Genomic DNA, 27332 nt, shown 5'->3' on the forward strand with positions numbered 1-27332 from the left:
CACGCCCAAGCACCAGCGGGACGCTTGGGCGTGACGTCATGACGCACAGCGGGTTCCATTGGTCGCTGAAATGATGTCTTATCTGAAGGTATTTGCTTTAATTAAAAAATGTGTCAAACACTCTTGGTAGTGTTTGCTTTTCATCTGGTAAGCTTCCGAATGCCAGAGTAAGAGCCTTGTTTCAGGATGGTTTAACTTCCATCCCACCAGCCACATTTTATTGGGTCAATTTCGTGACAGATATTGAATGGACAAAAGTTTGGTAGTTACCACAAAGATTCTTTCCAACAAATAAAGTCAAAGAGATCTCTTTTAAATTGATACACAAATTCTACCCTGCAAAACAATATTTATCAAAATTTAAGAATGATATAGATGTTAATTGTTCTTTTTGCCAAAGGCATCCTGAAAAATATTCTCACTTATTCTGGTCATGTGAATTCACTTATAAATTCTGGAGGGACTTCCACAAGTATATTGCTGATTCTGTCTTTTCTGATTTTCATTTTTATTATTAGAATGTTATTTTTGGTTTTCATAATTTTAATCACAAAGATAGTGACGCTTTCTTTTTTATAAATCTGTCTTTATTTTTAGCAAAGTTTCACATACATAAGTTCAAATTCATCCATAGAAAGCCTGAACTCTTTATACTCAAAAAAGAACTTGAACAATATATGAGGACGATCTACTCATCGAAAAACACAAAGGCACAAAAGACCATTGGCAGCTGAATTTGTTAATATGAAACTTACTCTTGCATATTATACTGTTTTTATTTTTATTCATTTATCTTTTTAATTTACATTCAACTGTATTGTCCTTTATATATTTTTTTTGTTTATTTCTTTTCAATTTAGTATTGTATTGTATTTGTATCTTGCCTTTGATCTTAATCTTTCATTGTATTTCAAGATTTAAATTTAAAAAAAGTGTTAAACACAGATTCAATTACTAGTGAAATGTACGGGTTACGGAGCTGTGTACCTTTCACAAGCTGCACTAAGACAGACTGTAAAGCATCAGGTGAAAGTACATGAGCCTACGTGCATAAAGAACTGGATCCTATTCAATAGTGCTGCATTTAAATGCATGTTGGGACTTTACAGGTTAGACAGGGATCTCTAAATTATATTCAGTATACTGCCAAATGGGTGCTCGCTTCAAGGTCAATGCTACACATGAAATGTATGACTTTTTATGATTGATCTGAAACAGATGTTATACTAATTAATTACAAACCATTGTGCTGTATAAACACTCCAAGATTCAGAAGTTTGTTCATCTGCTTTGTCATTTGTTTCATATTTAAGTCACAATAAACATCTCAAGACATGTAACAATATCTTTCAGTTTTACCTATGGAGACTTGATTTCTAAAGCATTATTTAGCACCCAGTTAATTAAGTGTGTCATGTTGAAAAAAACAAACCGCGATTAAAAAAGAAAAAAAAATAGTAAAGAAGACCTGGAACATTGATTTTCAAAAATGACAAGACAGGTGGAATATTTAGCAATAGCACTTTATTGAACACAAACAACCCTAAGCCACAATACTGAATGACAAGACCAATTGGCTGCAGCAAACATTTTATAAAATAGTTTCAGGTTTAATGTCACTAAATTGTTTTTTTTTTTCTTTTAACGTCAGAAAGACAGATGCAGGTTTTTCCAAAACAGTGAATGATCTTTTACATATTTAACATTTCTGTAACAAATCATCATTCACATGTTCACACAAAGGAATAACAAGGCAAAGTGCTTTCAGGATTGCATTGTTGAAAAAACAAAACAGAAACATGAATGGCTTGAGGTTTAGGTGAGACTGTGGATGGGGCTCGTTCTGTACTGGAGTTGGCATGACTGGGTGAGGGTTTTGGTTGTGGGGTGGGGGGGGCCTGGTCAGAAAACCTCAAACCTTTCACCTTGTCCTGCACCCCTCGTAGTCAAACCCAATGTAAAATGTCGGGGCAGTGTGAAAATAGACTCCTATGTAGCTAGAAATTGGTTCAGAGTGGACCGATGGATTCAAAGGCATACGGCTTGAGGGGCTAAAACTCCCTCAGACAGAATCTCACATCCACCTTTCCATCTTCCTTGTGACAACCTGTGATATTACAACTGAAGGGCAACCAGTGGTGAGCCCAAAATGAAGCTGTACGTGTTGTATATTGTATAGTATACAGGGAGGTAAATGCATACAAGTAAACAAAGAATAAAAATTAAAAAGCCAATGCGTGGTTATTCATATTTCTAAAGATGGTTCCTCCGGCCATTCACCACTGAATGTTAAAGGGGAGAGACTATCATCATAATCTGTATCAAAGCATTGTCTGGCTTCACATTCCAGTGGTATTTTGTCATATAAATGCTTCTCAAATTTTTATTTTTTTTCCCCCCAAACATCAAGTAGACATACAAATATAGCACAATCAAGCACACCTTATGTATAATTACAGTTGCTTATGATAAATCTGTATTCCCATACTGTGAACAGACTCAAAAAAAGAACAGATGGAGACAATACTCAAGGCTGCAAAACAAGGAGGTAGGAGAAATGCTACAAAAAAAAAACAAAAAAACCCAACAGCAATTGATGTTAGCATGATCGTTTAAATAATTGTGATACACCAGTCGTTCTGAACCATGCTAGTGCCACCAGTTGCTATTCCAGTCACTGTTTTATGAGCAGTTTGTAAAGCCTCTAATTCTATATTTTCACTTTTATTTCGTAAAACAAGATGGCATACCGATTTGAGATTTTGAAAAATGGATCTGCAGCATCCCGATGGCTCGTACTGCTGACTGGATTAGCAGCTGTGGTGATTTGTTAACTGAAATCTGGAAGAGGTCCATCAGGCCTCTACACTGGTTATATTTTTGAAAAAAATTGGCTAATGTCAGAGTAATTTCATTGGTCCTGTTGTCATCACAGGTCTCGAGACCACGCTGCTGGTGATGGCATTGACTCCTTTACACACAGTAGAATAGTACATTTGCAGATTTGTAAATGAGGTAATCAGCGTTAGGCTAAATAGGAAACCCTGTCATTGACACGCATGCCCACTTCGCTCAACAGCAAAGCAAAAAAAAAAAAAAAAAAAAAAAAAGGCTTCCTCGATCAGAGGGACAGGACTGTGGAAAATTAAATCAACTTTGGAATGTTGGTAGACGAGCCAACTTTTTATCCTCTTCCTATTTTTTTCTTCTTTTAAAAAGGTGCACTGTGAAACCATTTGATTGTAACTTATCACATGCCCTGATTCAGAGTCCTTTCACTCTTGATAGGGGCTTCTTTGTATTTCCCCAGATAAGCCACTCAAAACTAAAAACAGGCGACCCCCCCCCTGTTTTTTTTTCTTATTTTATTTTCAATGAATTAAGGCTGCCTCAGCAGCAGATCAATGCCTGCTTAACTCCAGTTGTGAGAGGATTGTTAAAAGCTTGTGACTTGCAATGAGGTGGCAATATCTTCAGTGAAGCAGACCAACGTAAAAACATGAAAAAGGGACTACCACTACTAAAATCCCACAGAACATGCAGTATACATCCTTTTCTACACCACGCTATTCCTAATAGCACATTCACAGGGGCTCTAATGGGCAAATTCTCTTGATATGGCTCTGATTTACAGTAATGAAGCTTGGTGACAGACTACTTCCATGACAGGCTCACAGAAGGAGCGAGTCAATAAGGTGCTCCATCAGAAGATTGCTGCCTTATTTCACCTGCACAAAACACTTAATATCATTCAGTTCATCATTACACACTGGAAAGTATTTTGAACATTTGATTTCCTTAGTGTAAATCAATTTCCCCCCCCAATGACACATCTTCTGCTGGTGAAAACAAACGGCACTTTCAAGGGGAATGTTTCTCTAAAACCACAATCACAGGGCCTCCAAGTAACAAATTCTGAAAACACATAGGCTATACAGTAGATATAATTCTCATCAGTTTCGAAACTGTACAAGCTTTAGGCTACACACTGAAGAGGGAGGGACACAAAAGAACCCTTAATGCTCAACATTGAAAACAATATAAGGCATTATAATTTTCCTTTAATCCTCTTATCACTGACAGCAGGTCTAAATATTTTTTTTTTTGTTGAGGAAACGTATTCAAGGATGAAGAGAGGTTGCATATACACACCGACACATGCAAATGAAAATGTCTACCAGTTTGAAACCGGAAGTCCAAACTATAATAAAGTCAGTTTGTGAAAAGAAGGAAGAAAAAAAATATGCACGTACTCCAATTGATCAACTTGTACATGGTCCTGTTTCCGAGCAGGCAGCTTTTAAAGTTGGATGTTGATCACAGTTTTCAGACCGGAATATCACACACTCCACTATTAAAGGCCACCTCTCTGAATACAAACAAGAGGACCACTTGAAATCCTTCATTTGCTACAGATGAGTGACTTTTGGTGTTAAAAAGGGCATATTAAATATATATATTTCTTTTTTTAATTATTTTTTAACTGAGGAAGCAATGATAAACAAAATGTTATTGCACTTTTATCTATTTCAAATCGAGGTCAGCTTGACAGAAGATGACTCATGCCTTAATGTCATAGTAAGACAACAAATATTACATAACTTCTATAATATGATCACACCATTAACACTGCACACAGCTACTACTGCAATCCTATTTGTAGTCAGTCTACCCTAAAAAAACAACACAAAACAATCTCCACGATCAATTTGCAACACAGTCACAACAAACAGTTCACCTAAATCTGATGTTGAATGCAGGAACCGCACCATTTTGCAACTTGGTTTGCAATGTGAAGTTACTAATTGCAGATGAATACCCAAGAGTTGTGAAGAACAATCAGGAGCTCTGTAATTCCAGACAATGGTCTCTCTACAGTTCATGTGTTTCTGACAATCAAGCCTCATATTTTCTGTAGTCAGGAGTAATGTTTTCCCTCATATCGCAGCCTAAATTTGGTCAATAGGCTCCTTTGCTTCTTACTTTTAGAAAAGCCCACTGAGCCCAGAGGTGCCTTCTTTGGATTTGTGCTTTCAAACTATTGATCACCATTCATTTATTGTTAAATGTGCCCCCCCCGCCCCCCAACAAAAATAAAAAATAAAATTATTCACATCAGTAATGTGCAGTTTCTTCTGCCACCCTCAGGGAACACTCAGTCAATGGAAATATAGAGTGGATTTTAGACCAATACAGAAGGAGTTCTTCTCTTAACTCAGATCACACAGAATTGAAATGATGATGCTCAGGAGTATGAATCCATCTACTGCAGTCACATAAGTTCAGTGTAATTTCTTTTCCCATAATAAGGCTTCTGGGACATACAAATGGAAGACCGTACCTTTCGGTAGTAACAAATAAAAGGCACCATGCTGCCGCTGTGCTCGATATTACACAGGTCCTATTGGTGCAGGGGGGATAGATAAAGTTATTTAGGCAGGGAAGGCGATCAAACTCTCATGAATCATACAGTTAAATTGTAATGTTTTGACTTACAGAGGTAAAGTGTCATAGCTACCTTCATTTCCCCACCTCCTATTACACTGTACCCTTTACTCTGTATGATGTGCACCATATAACAGACTCGTCTGTTGGTTTTGATGGAGAAACATATTTAAACAGCGTAAATATACTCTACAGTTCTACAAAATCGGGCCTCTGCATGTTAAGGTACGACATGCATATGTTGAAAGGTCTCACACACACAGTAAAAGGAGAGTAACACACAATTTTTATATATATACACATCATATATATGTATATATATAAAAAAATACACGCACACACAAACACACACACGTCTGGCATCAGGAAACACAAGAACTAATCACTCAAGATTAATGTCAGCATCGTCACACAAAAGTTCAGTGATGAGGTAAAACTGCAGGTCCAATAAAAAGGTACAAGGTGCAGCTGGCTGCCCCCTCATAAGGTAGGAAACACGAGACATCTGCTGACACTTATGAAACACACCGCGTAGAACATCTGATTTAGGCTGGTTTAAGCAGAATTACACTACCCACAAAATGGATCACAAGATTTAAAGTCTTTGTTGGCATAGCTGTACAAGCATCTTTCCTGTCTGAATAAATTCTTGAGGTACACCACTTCAATTCCCAGTGTCATTCGGCTTTGAATAAGAGAAGCCATAGTTGATTGTTTGCAAGTGAATTCTGAATTCATTCATTCACAGTGGAAAATATGGCAATATTCCAACCTCTCAGAACAATCTCTGCACCATGGCAACCTTGAGCTATGTGCTACCTCAATTTATCTATGTGCTTCTTGACACCCAGAGGTGTCTGTAGGACCAAGCATAGCCAATTTTTCTTCTCACAATCAAACCAAGTAGCATAACTCTACAGGTGATGCAACTTATCAGGTACTGCCAGGTATCATTTTATATTTCAGCTTTTAAGGCAAAAGGCTCAACAGTGGATCAGAGTTGAATTGAAATTTGCCATTTACTTCAAGTAAGAATCAAGACATCTACGGAGGCAAATCAATTCTATATTGTATACAACATGCTTTTTTTTTTTTTTTTTGGACATCAAAAACCTTTTTCTCCTCTGTAATACATACATTATAAACCACCTTGTTAAATTAAGATCCTACGGCTTGCGTTGCCAATACCAAAGGGACTACCTATATGCTTCAAAAATGTCCAATTAAAAATAGAATTCTACAGACACTAGAATTTAATGAAATACTTCCATTTAAGTAACTTAAGTCATTTAATTCATGCAAACGTTTACGTATGTTACCGACTTTTTAAGTTGGCGTAGAGACATGCTGCTCCAAACACAAAACTGTAATAATCCTGCCTACGTCTGAATATGTTACTGACCGAGTAAATATGATTCTTGTCTAAAGGCAAATTAAGGTTTCTATGGCACTAAATGGGTGTAGCTTAGGTCAAATATAGGCTATTTACGAGTATGTGTGATCGCGTCTACTGTAGACCTTTATGTCCCTATTTTTTTCTGCACTGTAAGGCAATCACAATGGAATGGATGAACATGAATCTGAAATTCATCTTAACTTTTTGTCCTTTGTCTATCTTGTGGAATTTCGAGTAATTCCCTTTACAACTGTATGCATGTATGGAGAAGTGATATTTCACAACAGCAGGCCTAAAACACCAACAATAATGCCAACAACAACAAAAAAAAAAAGGTATGAAGGAAAAAAAAAGAAAAGAAAACCTTAAAACATATCCAGACCTTCAATGCAGGAAGACGACTACATCTACGTTATAATAAGCATAGATTAATTTACTACATGCTACCTATATAATCATATCTACGCAAGACAAATGAAGGGCAACAGTTTAAAGTCGACAGAAAGGGAGTTTTCTTGCTATAAACTGACCCTACATTCATTTCAGTCAGAAAATTCATGGCTCAGATTTGATGGTCCGACTGTAAACTGCTTGAACATATGCATATCTTTTGCTGCTTTAGTAAGTTGTTTCTTCCCTCTCCCAACACATTTTGGCAAACTGGCCTTATTTGTAACCAAAGTTTATGACATCTAACCCGCATTTGAATCTTCCATTGGCATTTACGCTATGATTTATTGGGTTGGCCTAAATGGATGGCAGTGCAATTTTTGTGCTGCACACTTTTACACACACACACACGCACGCACTATTGCTACAATTGGACCTTTCATTGCTTTCTGTCTCTCAGCCCAGGTGTATTGAATATGCTCCATTTCTTTAAATGGTAGCTACGTCACAACTGTGACCTCGCCTCATGCACAAAAAAGCATGTACAGAATACTGTGATATAGCAAAAAGAATCAGTTACACTGTGTATCATTGTGCGAGGCAATGACTGGACAGATAAGGACATATATTTGAAGAAAAAAAATGAAATAAAAATAAATCCCTGCCTAAACAGGCTGGCCTTACAGCTCTACAGATGGCAGGGAGAGTATGGAGAGTATTTTGCTGAGCCTGCCTGAGATGTATGTTGAATTACTGGACTTGTGAACTAGATCAAATCTATATTAACAGTTACCACATTGCCGGGCTCCCCACCCAGAAATGGATAATGCGAACAAGCCAGTGAGTGGTGAACACTGTCCCCAAGTGCTTAGACTTTTTCTTAAATAATGCATTGAAGTACAATTTTGTTGCAGCCATTTGAAACTCTACCTTCCTGTATTCAGCTGCAACACATATGTATGTAAACATAGGTACATACATTACATCTGCTCTATTTTGCACACTTTGAACCTGAATGTACTAAAGTGCGTGCTTGACTATCTAATTAAGTGCTGTGGGATCAGAGCTAAAAAAGGAATTAAATTATAGAACATCCCATCAAAAAAACTGTAGCTATATTCATCCTGCGGAGTTCTGATTGAATTAATAAATTCTACCTGCAGAGATCCTGAGATTACAAAAAAAAGAAAGAAAAAGAAATGTACCCATTGTCCCCGCTATCGATACTACTAATGAAGTTAGATCCAGGGAACAAAGGCTTGGGGTCACCAATTCATTAAACTTCATTTTAGTTAGTTAAGGAGGTCAAAGTGTAAATTCACAATAACTCATGGAGATAACTGCTCTGAAAAAGATTTATGCAAGTTTGTAGAAACAAAAAGAAAAAAAAAAAGTCAAAGAAAATGAAGTTTTTTGTAAGGAGTACTTAACAACACAGCCTAGTATAGGTCCTCAGCGCTCATCCAGTCAACTAATGTGTGCAATTGTGCCACTTCATTACCAGTGGATATGAAGTTATCAAGCCAATGAAAACAATCTGACTCAGTGTAACCACCAAAACATGGTTTTTAAAAAAAGAAAAAAGACAATTAAATAGCATAGATATAATATTTCAAAGTCACAACAGCTCTAGTGGTCCGATACAATCATCTTTAGTATGCTTAGTACCAGAAAATGGGATAAGGAGACAATTAAATAAACACCAAAAAGCACATATTTGGATTTCTGCTATTCCTGAAATCTAAACTGGTATCGGCCTAAGCAAAATAAAAATAAAATAAAACACTCCACCTGTCCTCTTAGCCCTATTTAAGTCTTTTAGAAATGTCAACTTGCTTGGTCATCAACGTGCTGGAGCATAAAGGTAAGCCAGACAACGTTTTATTTTGTTTTGTTTTTGCCCCCCCCCCCCCAGTGCCACACCAGATAAGGTGGTACAATTGTGGTTAAATATTGTTGCTCTCAAAGGGTGGCAACGTAATTGGTCTCAGGGCTCGCCATATTCTGCCATTAAGCAATCCAACTGAAATGATGCTTTATAGAAGGCATGGGTCAAAAGGCATTTCATGAGATGCCATAAAGGCAATTCAGTGCATTCGTGTTGACACTGATAGTAAAATGCCTGGCATGCAAAGAGCCATTCGATCAGTCTTTAGGTAAATCTTTCATCGTGAAATAATGAAAATGGGAAAAAAAGAAAAGTCAGACACATTCCAGGGAAACAAAAGCCCTTGTGACAGTGATTGTCTATTCAACAACGCTTAACAAAAAGGCCAACAGAAAATATTGCTTGAAAACTGCCCGATAAAAAAAGCAGACAACACTATCTGTTCAAACTGATCAGAGTTCACTGCAGAGAAGCTGCAATATAATCTTTTTTTTTCTTTTTTCTTTAAGACAAATTCACCAGCTCCAAGAAATACTCCTTTTAGGGAGAAGCTTAATCCAGAACGCTGATGGCCGGTTCAACTCCAAAAACAATCAAAAACAAAAAAGACCAAAAATGCCATTAGTGCCTATAAAACCAAACAGATCGCTTTCTTTCAATAATCAGGCCATTCTAATTCTGAGATCTTTTACAAAAACACTGTTAAGGAGATGGGAAATAAATTGAAATGGCTTGTTCATTTATGTGCTCAGATATATGATGCTTTGATGAGGTGTTGTTGGCAGATATTACTAGTAAAGCCTTCATCTAGAAATAAACAAGGCCTCAGTCAGTCACTACCCTACAGCAGTTCTCTAGTTCTGCGAGAAGAGAACCTCAGGCCTACGGACCCTGGGTGAAGATGAAGCAGCTGCTAAACAAGTTGACGAGGTATATCAAGATCTATTGTCTCTCTCTACACAGTACAGTTCTTCTCAAATAAATAATTTATAGCCATAGTAGTGTTGATCAACTTTGGTCATAACTTATATGCTTAGAAACATTCTAGCTTAACAAAGACTTATTAAGCATCTTCGAAGAAGAAAAAAAAAAAAAAAAAAAAAAAAAAAAAAAAAACGAGGTCAGCATTAAGAACAGGGATGTTACAATGCTGAGCTCAACATTGCTCTCCTTTGGAAGGAGACATGCAAAATAATTCAGCAGCATTACCAAATTATCGCAAAATGCCAAACAATTGTAGAGGCCGTACATTTAAAGTACACTATGAAATTAACACTTTTGTGACCCTTTTCCAAATGTCAGATTGTACTGTAGTACAAAAAGCATTGCACACTTGAGCAAAAATTTAGCTTTCCCTTGTGTGGTTCCTTCATAAAAGTCTAGGCTAACAAGACAGTTTAAGAAAAAAAAAAATATGACAAGATCCTAAAAGAGGAGAGGAAAAAAAACAAAAAAAAAACAAAAAAAAAAACAACCTAGGTAACTCTTTGATCATTCTTTTGGGAAGGCTGTATGTTACTCTACAAGGTCACCACAACGGACTTGAACATGATATGACTTTTCTACTAAATGATATGAAGAGAAACACAGTTGACAGACACTTTCATGCTATTGAATGTTGTTATATGACTACGTGAGCATGGTTTTAAAGGGTTAAATGATTGAAAGATGGCCAGATTGCTAGTGTTTGTTTCGAATGCCTCATCTAAGTGACCCTGTAGAGCAATCGGCCTCTATGTTTTAAGCACTACTAGGAGATGGAGGAATGGGATCTAATTGCATATTAGGTTTGACTGCACCTCCAGAGAAGACCGAACACTCACACGCACGCACAGACGCACAAACACGTACACACAGAGGAAACAGACAAAGTGGGTGGGTGCTGTCCTGGTCAGCTCGACCATGTGAAAAGTAGTCACCCCCTGGTGGTGATGATGGCAATAACGGCTGGCTGAGAGGGGCCGAGACCTCACTCAGACAGACACCCATCCAGGCCGACCGGTGCACCGTGGAGATCTTTGACGTAGCCGTTGTGGAGGCCGTTGCTGGGCAGGGGGGAGCAGGCAGCGGTGATGCCGCAGTGCTTCAGCAAGTTGAGACCTGGTGAGGAGGACACTGTGGGAGAGGAGCAGGAGCAGGAGGAAGGGTCCCGCTGGGGGAAAGGCTTCATGGTAGATAGGATCAGAGCCAGGCAGTCAGCCACATCCTTGTTGGGAGCACAGGCCAGAGCTGGGGTGTGACCTGATTAAGATCGACAACATTCACATTAACACATGGCACACTGCTACACAAATGGAGAGCCAGCTGTACTTGTTTTGGTTGAACGTCATCACAAAAAAATAGTGCAACATCTAAAAGGCTGAATTATGGTTCTGCATTAAAGGAGCTTGAGGCAAGAATAAGAAATGAGACTCATTAGCGCCACCTTCGCCACGACGGCCGTCGGGGTACTGCAGCCAACAGCGAAGCCGGCACGGAAGAACGCGCATGCAGCGTCATTTGACGTCACATCCGCAGGACAGCGCGGGAAATTTGGGCCCGGAATTAAAGCGCATTTTGCAGCACACAGCCTGTTCAAGGCAACGGAGAGATACACTAGAGGGCTCATTGTTTTTGGTTTGGAACGCTTCATCTCACATTACTAGAAAACTTAAAACGTATACGCATTTTTTTCCTAAATCCTGCCTCAAGCTCCTTTAAATCAACGCAGGGCCTACGCCGTAGGGTACGCGGGAGTCTCTCCGTAGCCTACGCCGTAGCCTGACGTGCACCTCCCAAAAAATGTAACTACGTGTCGAGGCGACGCAGACCCAACGCAGACGGAGAGGGCTGTGATTGGTTTGCTTGGTAGCAACGCATTTCCAGTTCCGGTTCGTGAAGCAGTAGTGAACTTTCAGCGCTCTTTTCTTCGTGTGTGTGTGATTTTTTTTGGGGTTGTTTTGTTTTTTTGCACAATAGTTGTCCTTATCTCTTTGATTCACTGTGACCGGAAAAGCCGGAAGCTAAACAAAGTATCAACTAGTGCTCTGGGGGAGTACTGCACCGCGGAGAAATGGAGTGACGGCGTAGGCTCTGCGCTGGTTTTACGCAGAACCACATTTATTTTCTTCTCTTCTTTGTTCATTTTCTTTGTTTTATTCGTTCGTTTCGTTTTCTTATTATTATTATCTTTCCCCCCCCCCTTTTCTGTAGTCTGCCTTTTGTTGAAAAGGATAGGCAAAATAAGCCATGAGGCTTCAGCCTATACCTTTTTGGTCTAAAAAAAGAAAGAAATGTGTGTGTATATATATATATATATATATATATATATATATGTACCTGTGTGTATACATATACAGTGTGTATATGCAAATATCTTTAATGTAAATTACCAAAACAAAATAAACTAATACTACTACAAACCTTAAATCAGGCTTAAGCAACATCCTTCAAACAATAAAAAAAAAAAAAAATGTCTTGCTTGTAAACATAGAGTATTTTATGGTTTAATAGTTAAATGTTTTCTTCAGGTGATCGTGACCAACATAGGATAGAACAAAGGAGAGGAAAAAACCCCAAAACGATTCTCTCAATCATTGTTCTGAATGATTAGAGTAATAGCGCTGTCTCACTATAAATGTTGATATATCATTTACAGAGTTCAGGTGTGCCTCACCTTCTTCATCCACAGCCAGCACCGTGGCTCCTCTACTTAGTAGTGCCTGCACCACCGTTGCCAGGCCATTGCGTGCAGCAAGATGAAGGGGCCTGGGCAAGCGTGAGAGACAGATGGCAGATTAACCAACCGTTCACTAATGTGCAATCCTCACTGCACATTTAGACAACCCAAAATTTCAAGAGAAAATTAGTTTATTTATTCCATCATAGGTTTTATTTGGTACTATTCACAGTGGCACAATGGTGTAATGGGCAATTATTCTGCCATAATTAAAATTGTTATCTGGCAGTTGCAACATGACTGAATGCCAGAGGTTCTGAATACGACAACAAAAATCATATTTGTCTTCACTTAACGGTTAAGCTATAGTTTTTAAATCAAGTCTCTGTCGAGACCTAAATATTTAAGCCTGGGATACCCAAGATTAAAGATGTGAAAGTGGTGTGGTGAGATCTTTGCTCATTGCTCCAGAGCACTTGTTCTTGTGCAGCCAGCATTAAAGTATCTGTTTCAGATTCTCAGATGACCATTTTACAGTTTGACTGCTGCCCCGACAGATATCAACAAGTAGGAATGCAGCATGAAATAACCCGCTAAACATAACACTGAAAATGACTAGCCCTCTTAAGACTGGCTTGATGAACATCTCCAATGCTGGAGCAATAAATATTTATAGAAGAATTACAGTGTCATGTTGGGCCTTCAAGATTAGCCTCATAAATGTAATCTCTCACTAAAGCTGAATAGTGCTTTTGGAGATCATTGTGCCATTGTGATGTTTACCTCTGACCGTCTCTTCATCATTTTATCTGTTAAGACATTTGCACATAATCTTGTCTTTATTACTGCAGGAATTAATGATAGCAATATCGACAATGTTACTGCCCATAAATTTCCACTAAAGTCATGCCAGAGCGTGACCCAAATTTGAAGAAGAGCCTTTTAAGAGATACTAATAAAAATGGAAAGCGAGGACAAATGCCTGACTGGGATGGAAGTTGAAATAAAGTCAGACAGGAAGAAAGACAGCCAGAATAAAAACACGGTTTATACAGTGTATCAAGTACTGATAAAACTGAGCTTTCTTTATTGTCTAATATTTGTAGTAATTCCAAGTTTAAAATATTGCCATGTTCTCACATCTGCAGAGCACTGTTGGTGGCATTTATAAGAGTGGGACTGTGGATCTCGCCCAGAATCAGCAAAGCGCACATCTCATGGGCCTGTGGAAACAAAACATATGGATGCGCTGGCTTCAGTCTGAATCAGTCACCGAGTATCTGACACTTTAGCCTTAGAGACGGGTTAATATCCCTGCACACCTTGCTGCAGGCCAAGTGCAGGGCAGTGTTTCTGTTCTCATCAAGCAGCGTTAGGTCGGCTTTGGCCCGGTGCAGGAGGATAGCTGGCCAGCACAGAAAAACAAAAACAATTATCAGACTTCATCAGTGTCTCAGAATGACAACAATTTAGTAAATATTATCTATAAACTATGTCCACTAGGGGTGTAACAATATATCGTGCCACAAAATTTTGCGATACAAAAACGTCACAATACATGTCGTGGAGGTGACAAAGTGTATCGCGATATCGGGTTATCAATATTAATCTATTGTGTTGACTATGTATTTATTTACTTTTATTAATTTAATTTTAGTTGTTAAATTTCTGGAAAAGAAAAAAAGTCATACATGAGAGAAACTATTCAGTTTGTGGCAAAATATTTGTACTTGTATGAAACTGAAGATGCATAATGCAAACCTGACATTTACTTTTAGTTCAGTTTGTGGAAAATGGTTGGCCTGGCTTTCTCTTTAAAACTTAAACAGTTATAAAGCATTAAAAACTAACAATAGGGCAAATGCACAGCATTGTTTTGTATTTTGTGTCTTTCAAATAAAAGACCATTTTTTTTCAGTTACATGTTCCTCATTCAAGGTTGTTAAAAAAATACTGCTATAATATCGTATCGTATCATTATCGTGACCTCATTATCGTGTATCGTACCGTATCGTGAGATTAGTGTATCGTTACACCCCTAGTCCACTATGACATGAAACAGCAGGTAAACAGGGCATGACTAATCACAATTAATAATTTAGACATTTCTTTCTTCAAAGCATCACTTATTTTGTCATGTCCGTCCTTGCACAGTACCTTTTAAAAGTACCTTTTACCCATCTTGAAAAACGCTGTCCAGCTCTTAAGAGTCCCATAGTCTGAGCAATGAAGACTTACCCACAGTGCCGCTGTGTCCTTTGTCAGCAGCCACCATCAGGGCAGAGCGTCCACTTTTGTCCACTGCGTTGATCTCTGCCCCATGGCGAAGCACCAGCTGAAGTCCTGCAACATCTTCAGCGAAGGCAGCAGCATGCAGTGGGGTCCTGCAGTCACAGAAACAATAGCACAAGCATTTGCTGCATGATCACACATGTCGGACCTTATCAGAAACACAACGCCGTGCATTATCTGTAGGGATGAAGCTGTTTTCATTTGCATTTAACTACTACGAATAGAGAACAGGCAGGATTCTAAGGACAAAGACATCCTCTGGCATAAAGATAGACAAGAGCTGGACGTTGGTGTGACGGTACGCCGAACATCTCAATACCAATGTCTAGGCCTGTGTTGAAAAAAAAATCGATTTTCCGATTCTACATCGATTCTCATATTAATTCCTAAAAGTCGATTCTTATGTCTAAAGATCGATTTCTTTTTTCATCATTTTTGCCAGGTGAACTTTAATCCCAGTAGTCGGACAGACAGTTTGTCATGACACTTCTGAAAAATGCCAGGTGCTTCATGGCAACATGTGTGCGTGGTGACAGAATAAATTAGATAAGCTAAAATGATTTGTTTACTGCATGAACTGTTACAATTTCTTTCTTTTTTGCACTTTAAATGGATATTGAAAGGCCTGTTTGGGTTATTTATTTCTTAGTTATTTCATAATAATTACTGTGAAATTATTATTTCACTAGTTATTTTACAGTCATATAATTCATGCAACAGCTCAAAAAACATTTTAAATAACACTAAGCCAAATCAATATGGAATCGGATCGAATCATGATAATCGATTCTGAATATTAAGAATCGGAATCGAATCCATTCTTGATATTTGAATGGATCCCCAGCCCTACAAATGTCACATTGCCTTTCACTATGTACGAGAAAATACCTGTATAAAAACACATTTGATGTCCAGCATGGTTGAACAGAGCTTAAACCCTTCATGATGGATTTGCAGCCTCACCTTCCTTTGGCGTCTCTGGTGTTAATCACGTGGACCCTGGCAGATTCCAGCAGCTTCTCTGCAGCACCACTGTGGCCGCTCATCCTGAAAACAACAACGCTGAGTCAAAGGCATGATATCATCTCAACACAAGCACCGTTTCAAAAAATAAATAAGTGTTGCTGCATGAAAGCATGTCAAAACTACCCACAGAGCACAGTGCAGGGGGGTGAAAGGATTTCCCTCTTCATGGATAAATGTTTTAAATTCAAGTAAAACCTCCAAACAGTCTTCATGCCCTGAAAATAAAATAAAAGGCAAACAGATTTTAGCCATTGACTGCAAGATTAATGTTTGGGGTTAGTCATTATCAGTCAGTCAAACTAAACAAACCTTTATAAGCAGCCCAGTGTAATGGGGTGTATTGTTTGTTGTCCAGCAATTTATCTTGTGGGTCTGTTGCCATGGCGGCCTGCGTCAGACTGGCCAGTATTTCTGTGTGGCCTCTGGAGGCAGCATAGTGCAGCGGTGTCCTACCCTGGATGTCCCGACATAACGGAGAAGCTTTGTGTTCCAGCAAGGCTGTCACACAGTCGTCATGGCCCAATACCGCCTGTGCACGGGCCAAAGAGGAGAAATGAGAGACAACCTCCACTCATATTTATGCATACAACAAAAGAGCTGGATTCAGACTTTTTTATTATTATTTTTTTTAACTTCACTATACCAAATATTTAAAATATATATATATATATATATATATATATATATATATATATATATTTTATTTTTTTAGGTGTCTAGTATGATCTGTTCCACTTTAAACATATAATGCTGATTGTAAAACAGGTGGGAAAAACCAAACAGCTTCAAAGGATTTAATTTTCTGTTGTGATGGTTTGAACACAGAGCTCTTAGTTTAGATTTTCCTGTCTCCTTGTTTGGCAGCCATTTATTGTGTCAACCAATTAATCTCAAACTCTGACTGAACTTGATCATTATATTTCCCCACATGCTTGATTTGAATTCCTTTGTGTTAATGTTTCGCTCTTCTGTAACAAATAGATTACGATAATTAGAGGTGACAATGGAGATGAATCATTGGCGTTATTTATATCAGCCTCTAACAGTACAAGCTTGCATTTTATCCACTAAGTAGATGTGAGTCTTTACAGTGTTGCTGATGCTCTGCTTCAGAACGGAGCCAAAAACAGCTCTTTTTTTTTTTTTTAAACCTACCCCTCTGTGCAAAGCAGTGCTGCCTCTCTTGTCCTTCGCATCTGGAAAGGCTCCCTTCTCCAGCAGGAAGTGCACACAGTCGGTGTGACCTCCGAGGACAGCGAGCATTAAAGGGGTTCTTAAGAGGACAAAGGAACAATTAGGGCATGTTTATGCTCATGCATCCATTGGCTAATCAGTAAATAGCCTTAAAATGTTCTTTTAAAGCTACGCAATTAACAGCAGGCCAAGCTTTCGAGAGAAATGAACTCACTGGCCAAATTTGTCTGCTCCATTGATGAGATCCCCCTCTTCTCCATAATCAATCATCATGCGCAGGCAGTCAGAGTGACCATTGGCAGCTGGTTTGAAAAATACAAATATATTGTTTAATAAAAAGGATCCCCATTAGTCTTCACCATCGGAAGACTATTCTTCCTGGGGTCCACACATAGACATACAAAAGATGACAATAATCCAACTCAAAAAGGGTGAAAAACATTCACTACAATTCCTGAAATAATAAATTGAACCAAAAATAAAAGATTAAGTAAACAACCATCCACATCTTAAGTAACAATATTTGCTACTATCACCAGATCTGTTCCACTTTTGAGCAAAATAGTTTGCAACGACTTTATAATATACCCATACCTCTATTTATAGTAGTATATATATATATATATATATATATATATATATATATATATATATATATATATATATATATATATATATATATATATATATATATTACATATCATAATATACTCATACATTATAATATACTCACTTCTAAACTATATATACAATCATAGCCTACAGTGATTTAGAATATATTTACTATTAAATTTATAATATATATAATATACATACAATTTGAACAATAATCACAATATATAGGAGTTAGTGTGTAATGTATTCACTATTGTAATATATGTAAATGTCTGTAAGATCGTGTTAGTATGAAGATTGATGTCAGGTTGTTCTCCTGTTCCTTCTATCTTAAATAGAAGCAAAATAACAAGAACAGAAACTTTTTGCACGTTTTATTTGTATTTTGTTTTAACTTGTTGTTTAACTTGTCTTTGTTTTATATTTTTAGCCGGGGGACTGCCAATGGAAACTAGCTCTGTAGCTCAAATTGGGTGCATTTGCATTTTTAATTCTAAATGTATATGAATGTACACTGTCCCTTCTCAAATAAACTGAATTAAAATGTATTAATAATAAATAATATTAGGAGTTAAAAAAAAAAAAAGTAAGCAAGGGTGAGAAAAAAAAAAAGAAGACAGGAAAGGTTCCAGCTCAGAGCAACGTACCTGCAACATGAATGGGAGTCCAGATGAGACAGTTGTCGTTGAGGAGACAGGAGGCCCCCTGAGCCAGAAGCACCTCCACACAGCGGGCGTAGCCTTTCTGGGCTGCCAGGTACAGCACAGAACGACCCGCGGCATCCTGCATGTCCACGTAGGCTGCAGTCTCCGTGAGCAGTCGCAGAGCCTGCCAGTGGCCGTTATCAGCCTGAGGAGCACACACGAGTCAGTCACAACTCAGCTGAAGGTTATTACCATCAGAGCAACATCTGTGTGAGTGACACTTACAGCAAGATGCAGGGGACTGACTGGAATACTACTCTCAATGTCTCCTAACGCATTAAAGGACATCTCCAGCAGCTAAAAATAAGGCACAACAGTCAATGTCAAAAAACCAGAACACATTTGAAATGAGGTGCAAAACAACCTTTCAGATCTAAGATTTACCCGTCAGGACAAACGCTGTCGGGTCATTATTTTCTTGCAATTAGTAGCATCAGTACAATTGCAATTAATAGCAAATTTATGTCTTGATCGGTTGAAATTTTACTCAAATTACACACCTTTAATACTAAAAAACTCCATTTTTCAAATTGTACTAACAAGGGCCATAACATTTAAGATGTTAACTAAGGCCAGTTCAGTTACAGATCTGTCATCTTGAATGTTTTAGACTTATGGGGCAGCCTGGGAGGATGGTGGCAGTGATGACCATAACTACCCATGTTAATGTTAGTAGTGCTACTTCTCATGGTAATTATAACACGGGAAACAATGATGCTATGATTGTTATTACTGGCCTTATGGTTGTTTTTGTCGCAGATGTCTTTATTGTCATTATTATTGTGTGTGTGTGTGTGTATCTACATCTATATACGTAACTTTGTTTACATTTCTAATAAATATTGATGCTTGACAGTTGGTAGGAAACTGACTGAACATGTATATGTTAATTTTTACATAACCCATCAAGATTCATCCTTTACATAATTTGAAAATTAATCAAGTGCAGTTGATCAGCAGTGCCGGGCTGCTGGGAACCTTCTTAATTAAGATGTTTTCCCCACAGACTGACTCTGCATATTGGTTTAGTTTTTGGAAAAAGCAAATGTTGAAACATTGTAACATGTCATCCACTGTTGTGCATTTTAGTTGCATTTGCCTCCTTTTAAGTGCCTCTAAAGATCATTTAAATTATGCCACAATAGTTAACACACAAGGAAACATGAATCATAAAAAAAACACTAAACCGTATATCTTTAACTTATTGTATAAAGCAATATCTGCAATGTGCTCTGAGAGTTGAATGTTTTGTTTATGGGATAAACTCGTGTCAAACCAAAACACTCACCAGCTCCAGGTTCTGCTTGTTGCCATGGTAAGCTGCATAGTGAACAGCACTGTAGCCTTTAGAGTTGACCATTGATGGATCAGCACCATTATCCAACAGATGCTCCAAGCAGCTGTTAGAACAAAAACAATACAAGAATGTTTGTTATCCATCCATCCATCGATCTATCCGTCTGTCTGTTTTCTACACCTGTCTAATTCTGAGCAGGGTCACGAGGGTCTGCTGGAGCCCATACCAGCCAGGGCTGGGTCACGGGGCCACATATAGAGACAACCAGGAACTTTCTTGCTGTGAGGCAACCGTGCTAAGCACTAAGCCAACATGCTGCATGTCTGCTATGAATATTCAAACTTTGGAATCAGTTTCATTTGGAGCCACTGATATGGTGAGATTAAGGAGTGGGAGGAAAGGGAAAAGAAAACTCACAAGTATGAGTCTTTTGCCTCATCTTCTTCATTCTGATGGTTTCCAGAAAAATGGCGATCAACTCTGAAAAGAATAGAGTTGACAATACTTAGACTAAATATAATAACATTAACACACACCACGTTAAAGGCTTTCAAAGACAACTATGAAATCAAATTTACAAGTGAAAAAAATGCCAAAAAATAGTTGAGGAAAATATGCTAGCTATATATACACACATACACACACACACACACACACACACACACACAGGACTGTCTCAGAAAATTAGAATATTGTGAAAAGTTCTTTATTTTCTGTAATGCAATTAAAAAAAACGAAAAAATGTCATACATTCTGGATTCATTACAAATCAACTGAAATATTGCAAGCCTTTTATTATTTTAATATTGCTGATTATGGCTTACAGTTTAAGATTAAGATTCCCAGAATATTCTAATTTTTTGAGATAGGATATTTGAGTTTTCTTAAACTGTAAGCCATGATCAGCAATATTAAAATAATAAAAGGCTTGCAATATTTCAGTTGATTTGTAATGAATCCAGAATGTATGACATTTTTGTTTTTGTATAATTGCATTGCAGAAAATCACAATATTCTAATTATATATATATATATATATATATATATATATATATATATATATATATATATATATATGTATGCAAGAGCTCGCTCAGGTTTACACATTTACAATCCACTTAATTGGGCAGGGAGATCTTAAGGTGCAGTGTGATCCAGAGTGGTTCTGTTTGCTCTGTGAGAGCTTCTCATCTCCTCCTCCTGCTGCTGAGTGCCATAAGCTGCACAGTTAACCCATATTTATGGTTCAACATCAGACTGGTGCAGAGCCCACAGTCAAGCCTATTTCCTTAAGCTGAAGGCAACACGATAGCTTCCCCATAACTTTTAGAAAAGCAAGTTCATGCCGTGACATCTGCAATTACATTTAATTCTGCTTCACTCAAACTAAACCAGAATTCCCTGTAACGCAAACACAATAGCTGATTTTATGCCTGGAGTCACTTTCTCTTTGTAAAGGCTTGGTCAGTCAGTGCCAAGACTTGATTTAACGCTGGTACACACTGTCTCCTCTGGACATCTTCACTGTTTTCTGTGTTGCAGTAGTTTCAATAAAAGAGCCTGTTGTTCAGCCTTCATTAGTTTCTCATATAACAGTAGAATTGCAGTCTCCTCCAGTAACTTCTTTCCTGTCACCATTGTTTTGAAGCAGTGTCAGAAACCGTGACGCCAGGTCAGGCTTTGGAGGTCAAGACTGCAGACTGATGCACACCCACAGGTTTTGCATTGTTCTGACGGAAGAAATTTTCCTTATTCTAGCCAATATGCAACCACAATGATAAACACATTTGGTTTCATTATCAAATTCTTAATGCAGGTTTTACCAGTCAGTCAGGGTTCAGAAACAGTTGCTGACCTTTTTAAACCAGAGTTCATAACAATTTGGTGGTTTGCATCTAGTCTGCTGTTGCTTAGAGATCCCAAATAAAGAGATAAACATGTTTCAAACCTGCTGAAGGCTTGTGAGGCAGCAGAGTAGTGCAGGGGAGTGCAGCCTGTCTGGTCAGACTCATTGACCTCAGCGCCAGCGCTAACCAGGGTCACAGTGCACTGGTACCTCCCATTAGCAGCCGCATAGTGCAACGGGGTCCTGCAGGGAGCACGCAAGGAAACGGGAGAAAGTTACTCTGAACTCATACTTGTTCTAGGTCCCTGAAGCGTAAAACAAGAATTAGGGAGAACTCACCTTCCCATTATGTCCCTCTTATTCAAGTCAGCACCACTACTTAAGAGCAAGTTCAGACATTCAACATTTCTGTGGAGAGAGATGAACATTTGAAGAGATGAAGCAAACAGGTGGCAGGTGATGACAATAATTCCCACAAAGAGGTGGCGCGTTACCCTCCAGAGGCAGCAGCGTGTAGACAGGTCCTCCCAAAGTTGTCAGGGGTGTTTATGTCAAACCCAGCCGATAGTACGTGCTCTTTGCTCATGGATGAAACTATACTATACAGCTGACCTGTGGGGTTGAAAAAGTAAAAAAAAAAAAGCAATTGAGATCACAGTTATGCAAATATAAACACAGACACATACTTGGAAGATAAAGTAAATTCAGAGAGCACATATTATTGGAACAAACCTGAGGAGAGTAACTTGCGACAACAGTCTGAAAACCCGTACAGCACAGCTAAGTGCAAGGGGAACATTCCATGGATCCCACGTCTGAAAAATGGGAAATACCAAACACATAGATATGAAAAATAAATACTGAACAAATTCATTAGAACAAAAGGCATAAACATAAATGCATCTGGTTTTGTAATGCTTGCACTTTCATCTCATTGCAATATCATGTTTAAGTGTACATCAGTGATAACAATAAAAGCTCTCCCTCGTACCTGGCCGTGTCTGCTCCGTTGGTCATCAAAGTGCTGATCAGCAGTTCATGGCCATACTTAGCAGCAACGTGGAGAGGAGTATTGCCATACTTATCCACACAATCAATATCCCCACCTAATGCAAAGTAAGGAAGAAACAGGCCATCAAACAACCATTCAAAGAGAAAACAATCCTCCACCAATGTTATCAAGGCTTAGTCAAATACTCTGGTTACCGTTTTGGATGAGGATCTGAGAGCGTGTAAAGCGCCCGTGAATGGCAGCCATATGCAGGGGGCTCTTCCCTTCTTTGCTCTGAGGAGAGAAAACAGAGTAGGAACTAATTATTACTGAAAGCTAAGACTACATAGCTGCACATATTCTGATGTGTATTTTTGTTACTTCATATCACTGTAAAGGTCTCATAATCTTTAAATTAAGTAACAACAGCTGGACCATGTAGTACAGAAACTTTAGGAGTCCGTATGTCCAAATGAATCCATAAATCTTTCTCATGCCTTTCCTTTTCTGAAGTAACAACAATTCCTGGTGCATGTGAATGAAATTATCTACCCATAAACATTTATACTTCAATACAGAAGTTTTAGGGGCAAGAAAAAGATTATTTTTCTATCAAAACTGACATTCTATTGATGCAATATCTATGGCAACAGCTGTAACCCCCTAAAAGCAAAGACTTCTTTACATCTTGCAAAATAAGTTCATACGATGTATGGGCTCCATTATGTGGACACCATTCAGAGCTAATATGTGATAACATTTGAAGATGGTGCCACCCGGTAACAGATGAGCGGAAGAAAATGGATGGATGGATTTTAAGATGCAGTACAAAGTGAAGAAGCTTATTTCCACACCTGCTGGTTGACATCTGCCCCATTGTTGACCAGCAACTCCAGACACAGGGCACCGTTGGTGGAGACGGCCGCCAGGTGCAGAGGGGTGTAGCCGCACTTGTTTGGCTGGTTAACATTAGCTCCGTGGTTCACCAGCTCCGTGGCCACAGCCTCCTGTCCCATGTAGCACGCCACATGGAGCGCAGTGTTTCCAAAACCATTAGGCTCATCAATCTGACCGTGAAAATGCAAACGAAACATCAAACTGTGAATACAAACTCCTGGAAACTTGTAAAGAGGTTCCTTATACTCAGATTTGAGATGCTGAATAACTCACTGAAACATGCATGATGCTTTTTAAGAAGGTCAACCACTCACCTCTGTCCCCATCCTCAGTAGGTACTTTACAATTTCAAGGTGACCGCTTGCAGCAGCAGCATGGAGAGGTGTGTAACCCAGCTTATCCTTGCAGCTCTTGTCAGCACTGCGGGACACCAGCAACTTTACAACCTCAAGATGTCCTGTGGGAAAACACAAAATGAAGGAATAACTTCTTTTTTTTATTAATCTTTTATCCTACTAATTGAGGAAAAAAGAAATATTCAAAAATAGTAAGCTTTAAACAAACAAGAAAACAGCTGACAATGATGACTCAGTAGATGTGGGTTTTTTTTTTGTTTTTTTTTTTGCATTTTCATCCCTTTATGCAACAAAGTTGCATTTTCTCCTTTCGCAATGATAGCGATGGGTGTCCAGAGTCTTGTTAATTTTGGTAGGATGACGTCTGTTTCTGAAACCATTCTGGCATCATTGGTTTCACTCAAAACACAGACACCCACAATTGATTGTCTTTATGCATTAACCCATTGTCCTCAATTTTACAGGAGGAGCAATATAGTCATCCAAAACCATTTAAATGTCAATATTGTCATACAAATGTTTAAGCAGTTTTTGTTGAGGTACACATTGCAATAACACCCTTTGTAACACCTACTATCATGACCACGGGAACCAGTTCCTACAAAAAAAAGAAAAGAAAAAAAATTTGGCATTTGGCAAAACACTCCTTTTTCAAATTGCTTACGGAAAAAACACTTTATGCAATCACTAAAGCTTCTTTTTTGCAATGTATGGACGTATTTGCATAACAAATACGTTTAAGTTGAGCCTACTTTTGTTCACAATTCTTTATCCAATTTAAGGGTAATGGAAACACACCTATTGATTTACTGACTACTGTGTCTTTTAGCCTAAAAGTGTGAACCAAATACTTCCCCGTGTTAGTGCTCAGAGTAAACATTATGATCTACAAGAAATGTAACTGCTACAAAAAAAGTTTACAATGTGTGGTGCACAGAACAAAAAAAAAACAACGTATTTACCCAAATAAGCAGCACAATGGATAGGCTGTCTTTCCTTCTTGTCAATGGCACTCAGGTTGGCCCCTTTGTTCAGCAGCAGCTTCACCATCTTCACAAGAAATTGATAGAAAAAGTAAATTGTGTTGTGTCTGCATTTTACATACCCTTTTTTTTTTTAATCATTATTAAAAATCATTAACAAATATCTCCAAAAGAGGTAAGTCAATCATTACAACCGTACCTCCTGGAATCCACTTTGAGCTGCATGGTGCAAGGCAGTCCGACCAGTGCGATCTGCCATGTTCAGGTTGCTCAGCTGGGACAGCAGGGCCTCTGCGCAGCGTGTGGCGCGGTTGGCAGACGCCACATGCAACGGCGTCTGCCAGAACTTGTCTCGTGCACTTGCTTCAGCTCCCCGTCTCAGGAGCAGGCTCACTGCCCTCTGAGGATAAGGAAGCAATCCCTTGAACTTCAATTATACATTAAACCCGCAGCTTGAAGCATTATCATCCGTGACAAGATTATCTTTGACGTCAGATTTAAATTAGCGACGCAATATCCACACAAATGCATACCACAACTAGAAGCTTAAAACATCCCACTTAATTGGGGCCCTTAAAAACAGATGCTTACTTCATTCCTTGATGCAGCGGCCCTGTGCAATGGGGTCAACCATAGGTGATCTTTAGCATTTACGTTGGCACCTGCAAGACAGATTTATATCATTTGGAAGGAGCCACAAATATCTTGAATATCCAAGTGCTGCACTGCTGCGTAGCACTTGAACAGTGCAGGGCATGTGCCCTGGGATAATAATGATGGACAACTGCCAGTTTTTCAGGAATGATGCAGAAGAGTCACCTGATTCAATGAGGAGGTCTATTATATGGACATCACCCACACAAGCAGCAGCATGAAGTGGCGTACGTCGCTCTTGGTCCTGTCAGGGAGAGATACAAGTCAGTCCAGTGGAAAATGACATGTATGTCATTAATCCAGTGAGACTGCGGTCCATCACACCTGACCTACCAGTGCATTGACATCCTCCGTTTTGTGCAATAACAGTTTAACTTCTTCAGCATTACGATTGAAGATGGCCTGGACCAGAGGAGGCTGCAACACACAAAAGTCAGATAAGACACTGCTCATGCAAATACAACGTTGCAAAAAAAAAAAAAAAAAAAATAGAAATAAATGCGTTTCCGTCGAGGCTGCAGAGACGAGTCAGATCCGGTCACATCACATCAGTGATTCATGCTAAATGGGGCTTAAACCATGACGTCGATCACTAAATGCTTAGGGCGCTAATGTGAAGACTGATGCTTTATTTCCAGCGGTACTAAAGTGCAGGTAATGGTCGTCCTTTGCAGCTCCAGGAGTTACCCGAGCCCGGGCCGCGGCCTGCAGGCCCGGGCCTGGCTTCAGCTAGCCTAGCCGCGGCTAGCCGGGGCTGCATGGCCCCGCACCCGGAGCCCCGGCCCCCGGGCCCGGGAGCACTCCCAGCAGCCGCAGCGGCACAAGCAAACACGGCCAACGCCATCGGCACGATGCAAACACTCCCATAGGTAAAGTATGCAAAAGCAAACGAGGGAAAGGGTGAGGAATGTGTCGTGAATACGCAGTGTGTTGCTGCGCAGCGGAGCGCCGCTCCAGCAAGTAGACTGCGCCACAGCGAACACGCAGCCCGCCCCGCCGTACCTGGTCTGTGATGTTGAGGACTCCCATCTCCCAAACTCAGCCAGGACGGAGCTCCTTCATGGGGAGGAAACGTGGAGGTAAACTGCGGGGCGCTGCTGTGTCGGTGTCTCAGACTACACCCATCGCTGAGCGAACACTAGTGCGGTCTGGATGTGTCAGTGTTGTTGTCTGCTCCGGCGTCAGACCCGCGTCTGGCCCGACGGCGGCGCGGCGTGGCCCCGCCCACCGCCGCGTTCATGGACCTCGGGAAATGTCGACACCGTGTGGCAGGAACCAGCGTGACTCTGCATTTGAGTCCCAAACGTCCATCCTATGGAAGCATGAGGGCCTATATTCAAATTAAAATGCATTTGCAGAAATGATTTTTCATTTTAAGAATGTGGCTGCATTTTTTGAGTCAAAATTCAAATTAATAATATATAATCTGATTTGTATTTTAATTTTCTTCTTAAAGACTGCTCATTCTTGTACTTAATTCACGTTATACAAGCAGTACAATGTAACTTTCAGCTTTTGATGAGTTTGGCGGCTCCTTTGGACAAAAGCGGTAGTGCTTTACCAGTAGTGTGGCAGGGTTCCTACCATGCACATCAAAGTTCCATAGTGCTAGTGAAGGCGATACAGACCCCTCAGACCAGGGGTCACCAATCCTGCTCCTCGAGGGCCGGTGTCCTGCATGTTTTAGAGTTTTCTCTGGT

General features: G+C 39.2%; 1 protein-coding gene across 4 annotated transcripts; it reads right to left on the minus strand.

Moving 5' to 3' along the window:
* Positions 1-1505: 1505 nt before the first annotated feature.
* ankrd52a (ankyrin repeat domain 52a) lies at positions 1506-26813 on the minus strand. Of its 4 annotated transcripts, XM_061735323.1 has the most exons (29): positions 26635-26813; positions 25966-26049; positions 25798-25876; positions 25570-25640; positions 25178-25378; positions 24958-25045; positions 24570-24593; positions 23954-24096; positions 23597-23809; positions 22958-23036; positions 22743-22857; positions 22484-22566; positions 22246-22363; positions 22091-22159; positions 21854-21994; positions 20323-20385; positions 19897-20008; positions 18834-18905; positions 18552-18753; positions 17504-17591; positions 17251-17368; positions 16405-16624; positions 16223-16310; positions 16033-16116; positions 15016-15161; positions 14100-14182; positions 13918-14000; positions 12775-12866; positions 1506-11360 (listed from the first exon to the last, which is right to left on the minus strand). In XM_061735323.1, exons 1-29 carry the CDS (start codon positions 26659-26661, stop codon positions 11089-11091), a joined length of 3258 nt encoding a protein of 1085 aa, XP_061591307.1. In that variant the 5' UTR covers positions 26662-26813; the 3' UTR covers positions 1506-11088. The 4 variants fall into 4 exon arrangements, with proteins under 4 accessions (XP_061591307.1, XP_061591308.1, XP_061591310.1 ...); XM_061735324.1 differs by lacking the exon at positions 24570-24593; XM_061735326.1 differs by lacking the exon at positions 18834-18905.
* Between the last annotated feature and the right edge of the window lie 519 nt (positions 26814-27332).

Source organism: Cololabis saira, chromosome 12 (assembly GCF_033807715.1).
Source record: "Cololabis saira isolate AMF1-May2022 chromosome 12, fColSai1.1, whole genome shotgun sequence".
NCBI lineage: Eukaryota > Metazoa > Chordata > Actinopteri > Beloniformes > Belonidae > Cololabis > Cololabis saira.

Coding starts and splice junctions, on each gene's coding strand:
- ankrd52a (XM_061735323.1), bottom strand. CDS start 26,661: ATGGGAGTCCTCAACATCACAGACCAG. Junction 23,037..23,596: donor GGGCAGATGTCAACCAGCAG/GTGTGGAAATAA, acceptor TTCTCTCCTCAG/AGCAAAGAAGGGAAGAGCCC. Junction 16,117..16,222: donor ACCCCCCTGCACTGTGCTCT/GTGGGTAGTTTT, acceptor TGTTGTTTTCAG/GATGAGCGGCCACAGTGGTG.